Raw genomic sequence first — 16,260 nt, forward strand, 5'->3', positions numbered from 1 at the left:
TTTTTTATGTTTTAATTTACATATTTCTTTTTTAACACTCTATTCATAATGTAATTTACATATTTCTGACGTCTTAAGGCTGCATTTTATTTGACTTTGAAGTAGAAATCTTAGCTGCAAATGGGAAAATCAGTGGGATTTACTTACTGTTTGCAGTACTATTGCCAATACAAGTTAATAACAATGCATTTTACACAGTTTTACATTCAAACACTAAAGGACCATGCTCACGCATTATTACTCAATATTATATTAGTCACTAGTTTAACTAACTAATAAATCATTAGCCTCATAGCATAATTGCAAAAGTTCAATTTTGGCTTACTGTTACATTATAAATTAAAACCTGAATGTACTTACTGAAAAGTGTTTTTAATCTTTGTTTTACAAAAAAAAAAAAAAGTGACTTAGGCAATTTTCCTATGTGGCTAATCACATGTAACTTTCACTAAGATTAATATACAGCCATATTGAATACCATCGTGCATTTTTGTTGAAGTTCTAACCGGAAACGTTGAGGATCTGACTCCCGAGTTCAAACCGGACGAACCATTGGCTTTAGCTGGAGGGTCAATGGAAAGGGAAACGGTTTCAGTTGTAACATTGCTTTATGTCTTGTCCCTGATCAAAAAATTCAAATAAGTAAATCAAACATCTCGGGAATTGAAAATAAAATGTCAAACTTTTCTCGTCAAACCTTTTTCAGTATCAAATATGGCTGCCCCACTTAGATTGTACCAAAAATCAAAGTAAAAATTGCTTCTCTGTCAGCTTAGTTATGCTAATGGTAAACACTTTGCACAAGAATTTGCCCGTCTCACCAGCTTTCTGATGTGGTTCTGGCAACTTTCCCAGATCAAAGTGCTTCTAACTTATAATGTAAACAGAACAAAAAATCAAATCATCAAATCTGAAAATTAAAAAAAAAAGTAGCTATGGTCGCTGCGCGCATGCTAACTTCAGCGTTGTGCTCAGTCGGCCAAGGCTGCAGTAGATTATTGTCTGTTTTGTGCAATCCAGGGTCCAGCTTTACTGCACTGCTTTTACTGTTGCTCCCTGGCACTTTTAGATTATGTAGAGGATGGAAACTACATTTGGACTCAACAAAATGGCGACTCAATGCGCGCTGTACTACACTACTTAAGCCTGTCAGAAAAGGTTCTGCGTCAGTTTAGCTTTTATAAAAGCAGAGTTATGTAGTTCAGACATTTTGGCGGTACAGTATGTTGACTGTTTATTGTGAGTTTACTTTTATTGCTCATCCTTCATCTGATACAGCAGTTTGTGGAGGGACTACCTGGAAACAATCGCTAAGCTGCCTTATAAAGACTCTGATATGCATAAAACAGTTATTGTCACACCCAGTAATTCAGATAGACGTCATATGGTCAAAGCAAACCTCTCACAAGTCAGAACAAAACAAAAACTGGCAACAAGAAGACAAACAAAACACTGGGATCTGTGTTTAATGGTAAGCACAATGCAAACTGTTTGGCAGAAGTTAGAACTAGTTTGTCCTAAGAATTTGAAGCAAATAATGGAACTTGGCTTTTAATTTGACAAAATACAATTAACTGTAGTTAAATAAATAATACTATTTAACTCTTTAAATGACTAACTTTAATTAATTTAAATCTTTACACCGTGGCTGTTTCATAGCTCAAGATAAACTGCATTTCATGGTAGTCGGGAAGGTTGCAGACACCTAGAGCATGATAAACCATTTTCAAAAATTAGCTTTCTTTATAGGAAAATAGATAACTAGATATGTGTGGAATAGCTATGAGCAGTAAGTATCTTATCTGCAAGGGAAAGCAATCAGAGTGTTTTTACTTTAGAGCATCAGGGAGAAATTAATAGTGGAAAAGTCAAACTAACTGCGAGCATAAGGGTCCATTCAGTTAAGTCAGATTTCTTTGTCATTTTATACCATACAAGGTGATCCTCTGAGATCACGGCCATATGAGTTTTTAGATCACATAGCTGGCATTGTGAAATCAAAGGGGTCGGGTTTAACGGGCACATATCATGCAAAATCCACTTTTTTAGCCATTAATACATTTTGTTGTGTACTTGGAGTCTCTAATATAGTAAAATGGTAATGTCGCCTATCCAGGAGCTGCATAGATATCTTTATATTCTTTTTGGGTCATATTTTTTAAGGCCTTACAGTTTTCTATTATGTTTTTTTGAACTATTACATCACAGTACTTGCTACAAAGCTGCTAAACAAGGTCATGGACTTCCAACTTATCAGTCTTGCCAATTTGCCATTTTTACTTCTCGAAGCGATTTTGTAGTTGAAGCTACAAGTGTGAAAGTCGTCATTACGCCGCCCCCCAGCATTCTCCAAAAAGGGCCAAATGGGGTAAAGTACAATACTTGGCAACCAGGAATGGGGCGGGGTGTGAAGTGCCTCATTTAGATTTAAAGAGACAGCACCAAAACTAGTTGCTCTCAGATGCACCTAAGAACAGGGGTAAAAAGATGGAACGTGAGGGTAAATTAAAGATGAATAAAGACCAAAATACTGCAGTTCCACTTTATATAGACCAGAACGGACTGATTTAAATGTGAAAAGGAAGAACTGAAAAGTATGATATGTCCCCTTTAAAACTCGCAGTTATCACTTATTGGTGGTTTTCCTGGGCTTGGCTTTAAGTCGTGCTCCTCGTGCCAGCTGTCCAGAAAGTTGATAGCTACTTAGAGTAGTGCTAATACCTAATCAAAGGCTAGCTCATCATCTTAAGTTTACAGCTATTAACTCTTGGTAGCTAACAGTGTTAGCTTGTTAACGGTTACTGTTAGCTACCAAGAATTAATAGCTGTAAACTTAAGATGGTGAGCTAGCCTTTGATTAGGTATTAGCACTACTCTAAGTAGCTGTCAACTTTAACTAACTGTGAGTTCAACTATGAGTAGCTGTTAGCTTTGAGTAACTGTTAATTGGCTCAACTTTGATTAGCGGTTAGCTTGAATGAAGTAGCTATAAGCTTAACTCTAGGTAGCTAATAGCTTGACTTTTAGTGCTTTCAATTTGTCCTCGGTAGTCGTAATTCTCAACCTCCGGGTCGGAAAATTTACCTGAAACGGCACCTAAGGTCGGAATTATGAGTCAAAAACTCAGTGCAACAGGATAATACCCGACTTCTTTATTCATGATGGCTACAACTCGCAGCAACATTGAGTAAAATATCATATTTTGGCTGTTTGTAACAGCTCTTTATTATTTATGTAACATTTAGTCAGCTGTACATATGCTACCTTTTAGAATTCATCAGACAGGATGTTTTAGCTGTTTATTTGTACAAAATACCACCTAGAACAGTATTCTTATCATTTTAACAACAGGGCGAGCGTCCATGTTTTTTCCTACTGTCCGACAGAGGTAAACAGGAATGCAAAAAGGTGGCGAGATGACGTTATCCGCGACTCGTTTGTCACGACCTCCGAGACAAAAGAAACACACCACTGAATTAGCAGTTAGCTTAGAGCAGTAGCCATAAGCTTAGCTCTGGGTAGCTGTCAGTTTGACTGTGGGTTGTAGTTAGCTTGAAGGAAGTCGGTATAAGCTTATCTTTAGCTAGCTCTTAGCTTGACTCGGAGTAGCTTTCGGATGAGTAGCTATTAGCTCAGTGGTTTGCAATCTTTGCTGTCCAGAGTAATTTTTCTTGTCTGTCAAGCTAAAATAAAACAAATATACAGCCGCAATTGTTACATGACATTTTTGAAAAAGAGACTATATATATATATATATATATATATATATATATATATATATATATATATATATATATATATATATATATATATATAAAACATTTTATTTCCGTCTTTAGCTTTTAATATACAAAATCATAAAGGTTTTGCAAAAAGAGCAAAGAAAAGTTTCCAATCTAATGAGAAGAAAAAAAATGTATCTAAAAAATATCGTTGGTTCTTTTAGTATCCTTCTGTTGTTAAAAATGAATGCAATTATTCCGTGAAAAAACTGCTAAAAACCTGCATTTGATATTTATCTGTTTAAAGTAATTTATTAGTTCTTCCTCATTTTTAGCCAAATTTACTAAGAAATATTGTGGAACGTCCCAAGAGCCACTTTTGGCTCCAGAACCATCCTGTTGCAGACCTCTATTTTAGCCTTACTAGAAGTTGTTAGCTTGACTTTAGCTGTTAGCTAGGCTCCCAGTGTAAAAAAAAAAAAACCTGACTCTTCATAACTACTCCACAATCACCCAAACCAAAAATATAGAATAAATTGCAAAGACATATTCTAGCTTGGTGGTTATACGTCCTTGCTCATTTTAGTGTTCAAGTGGTAATCAGGTTTTCAGTTGGAGTCCCTGAAATCTCTAACAGAGTGGGATTTGTTTACAACTAAAAACTTATTGATATAACCTGGAGCTTATGATTTCATTTTTTTGTCTGTCAAACCGTTATACAAAATGTATTCATATGTCTAATGTAAATGAATGAGTCAAGTTTATTTATACCAAACCAGCCATTCTAGGCCTTTTAAGCCTTCTGTGAGTTCAAGACAGATTTAGCTTGCTTTGTGGCCTTTGCTTATTATATTTACTTATTTACAGTAATTAACCTTTGTGGAAAGTTTCCGTGTCGCCGTTTCTATGCATCACTGTGAAAGGCTTCGCTCACTGCCTTGACAAATCAACAAGTTAACCTAATGTCGGATTTTAAATGTTTCAAAAACACATTTCACATATTTAATACACTTACTTGTAGAAAAGACAAGTGGTAACATATCAGTCTCTTCCAGACCGTCTGTATTTATTTATTTTTTGCTCTAAGCCTAGCGGTAGCTACGTGGTGCCGTGGTTAACTTGTGCTCTAGCAAGCCTGTAATAGTTAACAGTATTAAGAAGCCATAGATAATCTACTTTAGCCATAATAGTAGTTAAATGTCTGCATATTTATTTTTGCAAATGAAATGTTGTCATACTTTGCAATATTATGGCAAAAATATGAAATGATGAGGGGAGGTATGAGGAAGAATGCTGAGATTTCCTGTTTTTTTTAAATGCATCATACATGATATTCCTTTATAGGTTCTTGATATGTTTTCAAGCAAAAAGTTTAAATGATGCATATAGTTCCCTTTTCCTATCAGTTTCTGGGAAGTTTCCTTCAGTGTCAAACCAGAGGGGAGTTACAGCAGCAGTGAAAGGCAAATGAAAATTATATATACAAAATATAAAAACAAACAAATTAGAGGCCAGATTTAGTACAACATAAGAAAAAAACTGTACAATTGTTAAAATTGACATACTCAGATTAAAGAAATGTGCACCTGATTGGGGTGATTTAAAAAAAAAGTTCAAAATGTACTTGTATATTTGTGCATAAAAAACAAGAACAGGCTTTTTATAAAAACGAAGCAAAAGCATGTAAAATACTCATTGAGTTTGGTGATTCTACTGGGAGGAAGGATCTGTGATGACGCCTCTGTGTGCACTGAGGATGCAGAAGGAGCTGTTCGACGGCGTCATGCATGCACAGAGAACACACTGTCCAGCAGTGATGCTATTTCTGCTCCTAGGACAGAGCCGGCCCTCCTGGTTAGATCATCTAACCGCTTCCTCTCAGCTGCTGCTCCAACAAACCTTAGAAGATGGCTGATGCCACCACAAAGTTAAAGAAAGTCTTAAGGTTTATGTCAGTAGTTTGTTCTCAGAGCACTTTACCCTGCAGGAAATGTTTGATAAATTTACATTTATTACATTCAGTGAGAGCAGCTGAGGAACAGCTTTTGTCCTGAAAATTAGAAATCCCAAATAAATTCAATGTTGTCAAACTTAGAGATCCCAAATTATTGCCGAATTACAATATAAAAAATCAGAAGCTTTCCTTTAAAGATGATCTAAATGACAGTTTGAACAAATATTTTTTCCATATTCAAGAAAGGTTAGAAAAGTTAACTCCATCTATCAAAAATCTGACGATCTGGAAGGAGGAAATGCAACAATCTGTTGATTTTGAAATTTTTATGCATTGCAACTTTATTTGTAGGCCTGCTACAAAGTAAATGTGGTTCTGCTGTGAATGATGGAGAAATTATTGATACCACTTTACAATAAGGCTCACCTTATAGATGGCTAATAGTTTATGGATATGTTATTATTTAATCTGTAAACACTATAACGCATTCGTAAATGTTTATAATATATCAATGAGATAAAAATTGACCAGTTTCTTGCCAAATAATGAGCCTAGTCTGGTCAACTATATATTTCTGCTATAGTTGCTTATATTAAACATTTCAGACTAAGTTACTACCTTTAAAGCACAACCCGGTCAGTTTTATCTCTTGCTCGCCCTTAATTAATGCACAATAAACATTTATTAATGCGTTATAAAGGGTTTAGAGATTAATTAACATATCTATAAACTACTTATTAGCCATCTGTTGCGGGAGCCTATTATAAAGTGGCACCAAATATTTGGTACCAATTTATTCCTGACATTTTAAAATAAATAAATGATTTAACTCTTCCTTCACACCTGTGGAGTCAGTCAGCAACATCATGGCGTCTCCTGTTTTTCCACAACATGAAAAACCAGAAATTAAATAAAAAAAAAAACTTTTTATAAACAACACAAATATTAGAAAGCCTAAACTTTCCAACTATTCGGTTGTTCACCCTTGTGACGTTTAATCAGTGCAACAGGAGGCGGATTAGACGGCGGTAAACCCGCCTGAGCTTCATGTAAAAGACAAACGTCGGTTAAAACTGAGACCAGGAACTTCCTGATCGCTGCTGCTGCTCCGGCTTCTCCGTGTGACTCGACAGGACTGAAGCAAAAATGCACAAAATAGTTTTAAAACAGAAAAACCTGAAGACAAAGGGAATAGATTTGTTTGTTTCTGTCCTTTTCACATTTTCAGCTTGATTTCATGCTACTAAATTTTACTTGCACAGAATCATGTTAGGGTAACCTAGGAAAGCGTAGCTCGACATTTAGCGATTTATTGTAGCACTTTAAGCTCCTGCTGCTGAATATTGAATATTACATGTTATATACGTTTGTCAGAAATGTATTTAAATGTCTGTGTGAAGCATCCTGAGTCTGTACAGATGTACCCCATCACAACATGCATATCAAATGTGTTTTAATGTATTAATAAATACAAACAAATCAGTACAGTGAATAAACTCTTTTGGCTCCTTGTTTCTTCCTGTGGGATTTCATCCAAACGAGCTGAACAGTTAAAAAGAAAACACTTAAAATCAGTTTATTCAGCCTTAAAGGCGTTAGCGTTGTAGTGTCTGAACTCAACGAGCCGACCTGAGTAAATTAACGAGCTTCAATCAGACGGAGAGGCTTCCGTTAAATGTCCTGATCCAACATTACGTCTTGTTTTCTTCGTTGTTGTTGTTTTTAGCAGAACAGAAAGTACTAAGCCGGTTATTAGCTGTGCTTATAAATCCACGGCTAACGCTGAACAGGTAAACACCGTCCTGAGCGTACGCGCGTCAAAACGCCCGCAGCAACAAGCCGATGCTGTGACTGTTGATGTTGTGCATCGACCGGCCGACGCTGGGGAGGCCGTGATGACGTCTGCTGGAATCAGCTGTAAACACAGGAAAGGTCCCTAGTTACGTTAAACTTGGCACCTTTTTATAGGTGGAGAACAAAAAAAGGCCTCTAAGGGTGCGAAGCGAGCCGTCTCTGGCGCCAGAGCTCACACTTCTTTGGCCGTACGCTTTAACAGATGCATTATTTAAACAGTAATGCTCAAAAGCACTTGATCCAGCTCTTAGTAGTTCTCTTTGAGGCTTCTCCAGACTCGCTGAAGAACTTTTTATGCTTTTCAGAAGCTTTCAAACAATAAACAGGGTTCCCACACCTTGGTGAACATCAAATTCAAGGACCTTTCAAGGACCAATTTCCTCAAATTCAAGGACCACACGTGGCGGCATTTACCTACTGTGACCGCTGAATAGGTTATCATATTTTAATACAACGCAAATTCAATAAAAGACTAAACGGCATTGAAGTTGTTGGGTCAGAAGCAATGCAAGAAAGTGGACTTAATTTATAGCCTACGTTGATATTGATCATATTCATAGCCTACATTTATATCCACAGTACATGGCTATGCCATACTACATTACATATAAGATGTGCATTAGCCTACAGTTTCATGGAATTTTATGGAAAAAAGTGCAGCATTGAGATGTTCAGAATTATATCAATTTGTTTCACTTACTTTCATCTTTGATTAAGCTAGTTTTTGACTTTGACTCTGAAAAGTCGCTAAATATAGTGACAAAGTCGCTGAGTTGGCAACACTGCATTAATGTAACCTATTGGACGCACGTAGGCCTAAACTGTAGCCTACCAACTAACGAAGAAGAGCGAACGTACTTTTGCAAATTAAAAGTCTGCGGAATCAACATAATTTTAAATGATCGTATGGTAGTAAAATAATGACACGAGTCGTCCTCCGTGTGAACTTTCAACCCCACAAAAAAATTCAAGGACTTTCAAGGACTAGGTGTTTTTTGGCTGTTTTCAAGAACTTTCAAGGGCCTTGAATTAATTTTTCAGTTTCACAAACTTTCAAGGATTTCAAGGACCCGTGGGAACCCTGAATAAAAAGAAAGATGTGGCTCCTTGGAAGCGAAATCTATGCCAAAAATAATGATATTCTCCTGCAAACAGTCCGTGTGTCCTCCATTTTAAAACCCTAAATTGGACAGGTGGGGTTCAGGCGGGGTCCGGGGCGTGTTTCTGGTAGACCTGCTCCCACATCACCGTCCTGCAGACGCAGAAGAAGTCCCACAGGTTGCAGAAAAGGCCTCGGTCGAACGGGTTCTCCTCGTCTCCGCAGTTCTTCAGGTAAGAGATCCGGTGACGGGACATGAACTCCCAGGTGGTGCAGTTGGTGGAGACCAGGTAGAGGTGGCAGCCCAGCAGCAGCAGCACCACGCCGGAGAAGACCCCGACCAGGGCCAGCGCCGCCAGCAGGAGCCCGTTGGCTCTGAGCCACGGTTCCCACGCCGCAGCTGGAGAAACGCCGGAGCTGAAACACACGCAGCACAAAACTCAGTGTTTTAACTCAGGATCTAAATCACAATAAATCTGGTCTTTAAACGAGACGCCTGGAACATAATATCGTTAAAAGGGCGGGTCGTTTTTAAATTTGGGGTTTAGAGATTCTGTGGGTTTTGGGAGAACCGATCCGGGCGTTACCGGATCTCAAGACATCCCAGAAAGCTTCAGGAAGTGTTTTTCATAAAAAGCCTGTTGTGATGATCTGTTTCGGGTTGTTTATGTCGTCTTGTGTGAGGCATCGTACTCCGGTAACAGCCAGCGGAGCATAACCCAGAAACGCTGCAATCAGATCTGCTTTGCCAACTGGTTCCCAGTTCTGATTTCCCATTGATAAGCAAAATAAAAGTCAGATGGCTCGTTCCCTACGGGCTTAAAAGCTTTCTGCAGATATCAATGATGTCTACAGATTACAAACATAATCAGCTCAGAGGTTTCATAAAAGACGATAAGATCTGCCGTCAATAAAAGCTTCACTTAATTAACTCTTGACCTACTGGCCTTCATATTCTCTCTTGGAAGCTTTTAAGAAATGTTGTTTCAACTTTTTGTTCTCTGTCATTTTTCTCTTCATAGAAGGTACACCTGGTCTGGCGTTCTGTTAGCTGTGACATCATCAGGGGAGGCAGATCATCCTCTATTACCATCTAACATAGAAAGTACTCCTGGGTCAATGTGAGCTTCTGTGCTTTCTGTGTCTCTGCTCTGTCTTCTCTAAGCCCCAGTGGGTGGAGGCAGATGAGCGTTCACACTGAGCCTGGTTCTGGTTCTGCTGGAGGTTCTCCTCCCTATTAAAGGGGAGTTTTCCTCTCCACTGTCGCTTCATGCATGCTCAGTATGAGGGATTGCTGCAAAGCCATCAACAATGCAGACGACTGTCCACTGTGGCTCTACGCTCTTTCAGGAGGAGTGAATGCTGCTTGGAGAGACTTGATGCAACCTGCTGGGTTTCCTTAGAGAGGAAACTTTCTCACCAACCTGGAGGATCTGATGGAGTCTGACTTTGGAAAGAGCCTTGATGATGACGTGTATCATGAATTTGAGCTATATAAATAAAACTGTAATTGAAAAATGGCTGCTTTTACTTTTCTCCTTTAACGGTTCAGTGATTTTTAATCAAAATGTTTGGTCTCTAACGCCTTAAAACATATTTAATAAGCTCAAAATACTCTTGTTTTACACATCTTAGCGGTTTCTCCTGATTATAGCATAAATGAAGCGGTGGCAGATTGAGGGAATAAGTGGTGGTGGAGCAAAATTCCTCATCTTAAGATTTTAAAAAGATTCAAAGATTCTTTATATTTTGCGCATATTACCGTGGTGAAATTTCTTTTCAGCCACTCCGGCTAAGAGTACACGTAAGCAAACAAACAGGCTATGAACACCGGTTACAGTGGGGGTTTTTTGTGATAAAACATCTGATTTAAGCGAGGCTTTAAAGCCATTTGGGCCTGCAGATCACCTGAGTGTTCAAAGTGCTCTCGATCAGCACGTTACAGCATCGTCTCCTGCAACGTGCTCTCTCTAAAGGTCAGCGGGGGTTAGCTAACTCAGTCAGACCCAGGAGAGATAAACCTCAAGAGCACAGTACACCGGCAACCCGACACCGCTGCCCTGAGGCGTGACCGGGGGGGCCCCGCGGGGCCCCGCGGGGCCACAGCGGCGCCGCTCTGAGTGGACGTACAGGGCGATGCGAAGGGCCCACAGCAGCACCAGCAGCTGCACCAGCAGGTAGACGACGAACCAGCGGTGGTTCCTCTCCCCGACGCAGTTCTCCATCCAGGGGCAGTGGTGGTCGAAGCGCCGCACGCAGCGTTTGCACGTCTGGCAGTGCTTCGCTCTCATTGGCTGCTGCTCGACACAAACAGGAAGACAAACGGTTCATTTCTCAAAAAAGTTTCAGCTTTTCTTTAGGGTTACAGGCTGCTTCTCAGGACCGGAGCAAATGCCTTTAAACCGGATTAAAACCAGCCAGGCAGACTGGAAAAACTGCTGAAACTTTCTCCATCTGTCACAAACTCCCATGTGATTTATTTGGATTGTATAACAGGCCGACGCTCAGAGCTGCATGCTGATGAGGGGAAAAGAGAAGAATGCATGTTGAGTAAAGTCTGAGGCATTCAGGACGACGTCATTCTGTTCCGTCAGCCCTGGGAGAGGGAAGAAACTCCTCTGTTCCTGCAGAACATCTACTGGCCTTCAGGCTGCAGAGGTCACAGGAGGGGGGGGGGTCGTCAGGGCCCACTGTCAGATGTTTCTTGGAAACCAGACATGTTTTTATTGGGCCTAAAGCGGCCTGTTCTAATTTACACAAAGTTGCAGCATTGCTCTGGTTACTGACAGATTTCGGTCCAGGCCGTTTCCTTATACTCACAAGCTGGAGTGGATTCTCAGTCATCCGGGAAATCACAAGCGCTTAAATAGAATCACTTTTTCTTTTCAGTTTGCTTCTACTTAAGCACTTAGGATTTCCTTGTGTGTCCATTTTGCTACACTGCACTTCTCTTATGGACATCTCTGGTTTGATTTCTTGCACATGTAGACGGGACGGGTTGTTACCGATGTCAGGTGTGAGTTTTATTCCAACTGCACCTTTATAAATACATTTACATGGAAAACCGATGTGTTCAATTCTTATTGGGTCTTCTGTTCCTAAAAACCCTTTTCAGGCTTTGTGACGGTCCCATTTTTAGGAGTGTTCCTGCTTTTTAACTTCGTTTCTTTCTGGTCCTGGTGCCTGACCATTGCAGCATATATTGTGCACAAATTTAATCTCAGGAAAGTGGACAAATAAAAGGACAAAGGGAGAAAGTTAGACCTAAAAATCGCAGATAAGGCCTGGAACAGGACCTGGGAGATGCATTCTTCTCCTAGAGAATCATTCTGGAGCTAAAATCCTGTTTTCTTTAGATCAGGGGTGTCAAACTCATTTTGGTTTAGGGGCCACATTCAGCTTAATCTGATCTCAAGAGGGCCACACGAGTAAACCTATTGAAAGATTAAATAGAACTAATAAAAGTGGACTTGTTGTTGATTTTTATATTAAATGAATTTCACTTTTATACAATATATTCAATTATTATTCGTTCAATTAACCAAAGTACATGTTTTTTTCAATAATTGTTTTATCATTCTCTTCCTTTTATCTCCTCTTTCTTTCACCTTTTCTTTTTTCTTCTTGTTCTTCCTTTCCTCTCCTACTTCCCCATTGCAGTGTCCATATCATTTGAGATATTCCCTGCATAATAAAACTATTCACATTCATAAATCAAGCGGAGCACTATGGCAAAAGCCGTGCTGCTCCACGTGTGAAAGTCAAATGTGTTGGGCTTCTTTTAGGCATTAAGACAACAATTCTTATTGCCACAGGACACTGTTTAAAAACTAAAAAAAATCATTGTTGAATAATGATAATGCATTTAGCCACCGGGCCGGATTAAATTGTTCGGTGGGCCAGAACAGGCCCGCGGGCCGTATGTTTGACACCCCTGCTTTAGATGAAGTGATGAAAATCACTTCTAAAAAGGTAAAACCAACAAAGTTACAGTTTCTCAGGTCATGTGATCAGAACTTAGTCACCTAAATAATAAAAAAAATCCCCAGACAAGTTCAGCTCCTGAACAAAAGCAGCCAAAGCCCCAAAGAAAAGCTCTGAAAGACCGAGAGAAACCCCCAAAGCAGTTCAGACATCACTGGTTGGGGTTACCTGCAGCAGACAGAACCCGCAGCGCCGCAGCCGAGGGGTCGACGGCTCTGCAATCATTGACTCCGTTTCTTCATGTGAACCTTGGCCGGTCTACGTGTGAACAGACAGATGTGGGTCAGCGCCGCCGCCCGCAGTGAACTGTCACCTGAGAAACTTTCACCCGCCTGGCAAACGCTCCATGTCGTCACTCACAGCAGATCCTCACCGTGTCAGTCAGAACAAATCCAGGATCCATTAAGGAGACGGCGAAGTATAAAAGCACCGACAGCAGAACCAGCAGGAAGAACAGCGCCGGCGCCAGCAGCTCCCCTCGCTCCTCGCATCTCCGCAAATCTGTGCACACACACATTTACTTCAGAGCTGCAGGTTCACCTCTGAGCTGCTTCTGAAAGCTTTAACGTCACATTTGGGTTCGCTTCTTCGTCTTCGGTTCTTGGGTCAGTAAAGCTGGAACACCAGAGACGGTCGGCAGTGAAATGGACCCATTCAGAAGCCCAGAACCAACCAGACAGACGTTCAGTGGGGTTCTGACCTCTGGTGGACACACTGCTGTTCAAATATCAGGTTTTGGTCTTTAAGTACTTTAAAAAACTCTCTCACCTATAATCCAAACGCACTATAATGCCAAGAGGATTCGATCATCCGCCCAAATAACGAAAATCCGGTTATCCGATCACTTCTACTGCCGCAGAGACAGGGCAAGGCAAGTTTATTTATACTTCTCAGTAACAAGACGATAAAAAAAGGTGTTAAATAAAATCAACCATTAGTGGAAGTGGAAGCAACTGGGAATGACAGCAACTCAGCCACCGAGCGGATCGGCCGTGTAAACCCGTACTTTAACCCGTCCAACGAGCCCAAAGAGCTTCACACTACAGTCGTTCACACCCTGGCGGTGTTGAGCTACGTTAGGAGCCACAGCTGCCCTGGGGCGGACTGACAGAGTTCCCATAAACGCTCCAGAACCTTCTGGACCACTTTCCCAGAACAGCTGAAGCTGTTATTGCTGCAGCGGGTGGACCAACGTAATGTCAAACCCTACGGATTAATGATGGGACGACACTGAAGTTGATTTGTGAGTTAAAGGCAGGGGAGTAAAATACTTCTGGCAACCTAGAATCTGTTGCTGGACTGAACGTCTCTAGAGCTTTTCTGCTCCTACTGTCCTCTGAATGAATGCAGCTGCATTAACGAGCAGCATGCAGTCACACCCTGATGTACTGATTACACATTATTGTTCAGCTGAAGTTCTACGTTTTATTTTTTAATCTTTTCAACACGATGGTTAACATCTGTTGCTGTGCTGTGATCTAAAAACACACCTTAGGCTGAGGCCAGCTTTATTTGCTGTTTAAAGAGAAGCCGCTCAATAAGTCGACTGGTTTAAATCCTACTTAAAGGACTTTTAGTGTCAGTAGGTAACTTTACATCAGAGACGACAAAAATCACATGTGGGTTTCCCCAAGGGTCCATCCTGGGTCCCCTTCTATTAAAAAGCCCCATTTACACTACCGTTGTTAAACCGATCCATGTCAAGTTCGGACCGAGCTTGGATCAGTTAACCGTGCCGAGGTTGGTTCTGACGACCGTTTACACATCATGCTATCTTGGTTCCTCGCCCCCTAGTGACGATCTGCGGTACTACTGCTCTCTGGGATTGAAGGAGGGAATCAAGCAAAAAAAAAAATGGCGGCGCCCGTAACATTCAGGCAGGTATGCTTCGTTATAATTGTGATACGTCGTTGTTTGCTGAGAGTCAGGCGAAGAAGGCAACCTTTGGTGAATTTAATTGACAGAGTCGGCTTTTGGGAAGTGGATAAGACAAACGAACGTCTAATCAGGATTTACAGACTAAGGAAACAACAACAGACGCTGAGTTTCATCACACTGCTAAGAAGAATCATCTCTGGAAACCGTGTGGCACGGTAGGGAAGCTGGTATTTTCATGAATGTCTGAAATTTCTGACTGTGAGGAGATGACGCGGTCTGCTCATGCGCTCTTTGGTATCAGAGAACGGAGCCACCTATCGAACTGGTCTAGATTTAGCGCGGTTCAGTTGTGTCTGGCACGGTTCAGTTCAGTTTGCGATCCATTTACACTCAATAGTTATCTTAGTTACTGAGCTCAGACCGTTCTCGACACGGTTAATAAAGTGTAGTGTAAACTGGGTAAATATCTATATGCTCCTCTAGCTCAGATCATAAAAAACAACAACATCAGCTACCATCACTATGCAGACGACACACAGCTCTACGTCACCATGTCACCAGGTGACTATGAACCAGTTCAAGCGCCGTTTAAGTTCAACCGTTAGTTTAAGTTTGTAGTCCAACTGTTTTTTTAAACGCTTTTGCTTTTAGTTTCCATTTTCCTACGTTTTATCTTGTTTCATTTTTTTATTCTTACTTGCTTTTCTTCCGTTTTATTTTCCAATATTTTAATCATGTAAAGCACTTTGCGGTGTCCTTGTACTAAAATGTGTTATCCAGATAAACTTGCCTAGTTGCCACCAAAGGTGACCCACGTCCCTAACGGGGAGCAGCAGCGCCCCTGGAAACAGGAGATCAGCTTAACTCACATTTATCTGCCTTAGAGGAGCGGAACAGATTTAACGGAGCTGACTTGATGCCGTCGTTCAGGTAAAGGTAGTTTAAAGGAGCTCACCGGTGTTGTGCAGGAACAGAACCAGGGTTACGACCCAGGTTAGGACGGTGTGACCGAGCCGAACCAGAAAACCCGACCGGAACAGGTTCTGGACCATCTTGTTACCAACCCGAGCTCTCAGCGAGGTCCCCAACAAATAAATGAATAAATAAAAAACACAAAAACGTGTTTAACTGAACCAGGAACTCATTTCAGAGCTAGCTACCCCCGCTAGACCTGACAGTAAAGCGTTGCGCTAAAACACTTCCTTGTTTTGGTATGGTAGCCTTCGCAGGACAAATTGTGCGAACGCAAAACATTTTTTGTTTCTTTGTGCTTTGTGTCCTACGACGGCGTATTAGGGCCATTTTAGACCAAAAAAAAAAAAAAAAAAAAAAAGTACATTTCCGCCTAAAAACTCAGAAATTTGGAGATTAATTTCACATATTTTCCAGAAAAAAATCGGAAATTTTCTAATTCTGAAAAGTCACAAATCTCTTCCTAAAAACTCAGAAGTTTTGAGATTAATTTCACAAATTTTCAAGGGAAAACTCGGAAAATTTCGGTCGTTCATAGGTCGCACATTTGTGGGGAAATAAATCAAATATTTTCATGATTAAAGGCAGATATTTTTAACATTTAAAGTAGGATATTTTCCGACATTGTTAATTCAGAAATTTGCAAGAACAAAACTCTGCAATTTATTAGAAAAAAACTCTGAAATTTGCTGATATTTTAAAAGCAGATATTTCTGACAAATGATGCCTGAAGTCCTCTGAGATTGAAGTAGCAAATTAACGAGATGCGCTTCTAGACGTTTCCCAAAGTCTGCGGT

At 40.4% G+C, this 16,260-nt stretch overlaps 1 protein-coding gene across 1 annotated transcript; it reads right to left on the reverse strand.

Moving 5' to 3' along the window:
- Positions 1-8,620: 8,620 nt before the first annotated feature.
- Positions 8,621-15,699, reverse strand: zdhhc12a (zinc finger DHHC-type palmitoyltransferase 12a). The gene is made up of 5 exons (XM_012865268.3): positions 15,447-15,699; positions 12,987-13,114; positions 12,782-12,871; positions 10,760-10,926; positions 8,621-9,046 (listed from the first exon to the last, which is right to left on the reverse strand). The coding sequence occupies exons 1-5, from the start codon at positions 15,541-15,543 to the stop codon at positions 8,731-8,733; spliced, it is 798 nt and encodes a 265-aa protein (XP_012720722.2). The 5' UTR covers positions 15,544-15,699; the 3' UTR covers positions 8,621-8,730.
- Positions 15,700-16,260: the final 561 nt, after the last annotated feature.

The sequence above is a fragment of the Fundulus heteroclitus genome, chromosome 12 (genome assembly GCF_011125445.2).
Source record: "Fundulus heteroclitus isolate FHET01 chromosome 12, MU-UCD_Fhet_4.1, whole genome shotgun sequence".
Lineage (NCBI taxonomy): Eukaryota > Metazoa > Chordata > Actinopteri > Cyprinodontiformes > Fundulidae > Fundulus > Fundulus heteroclitus.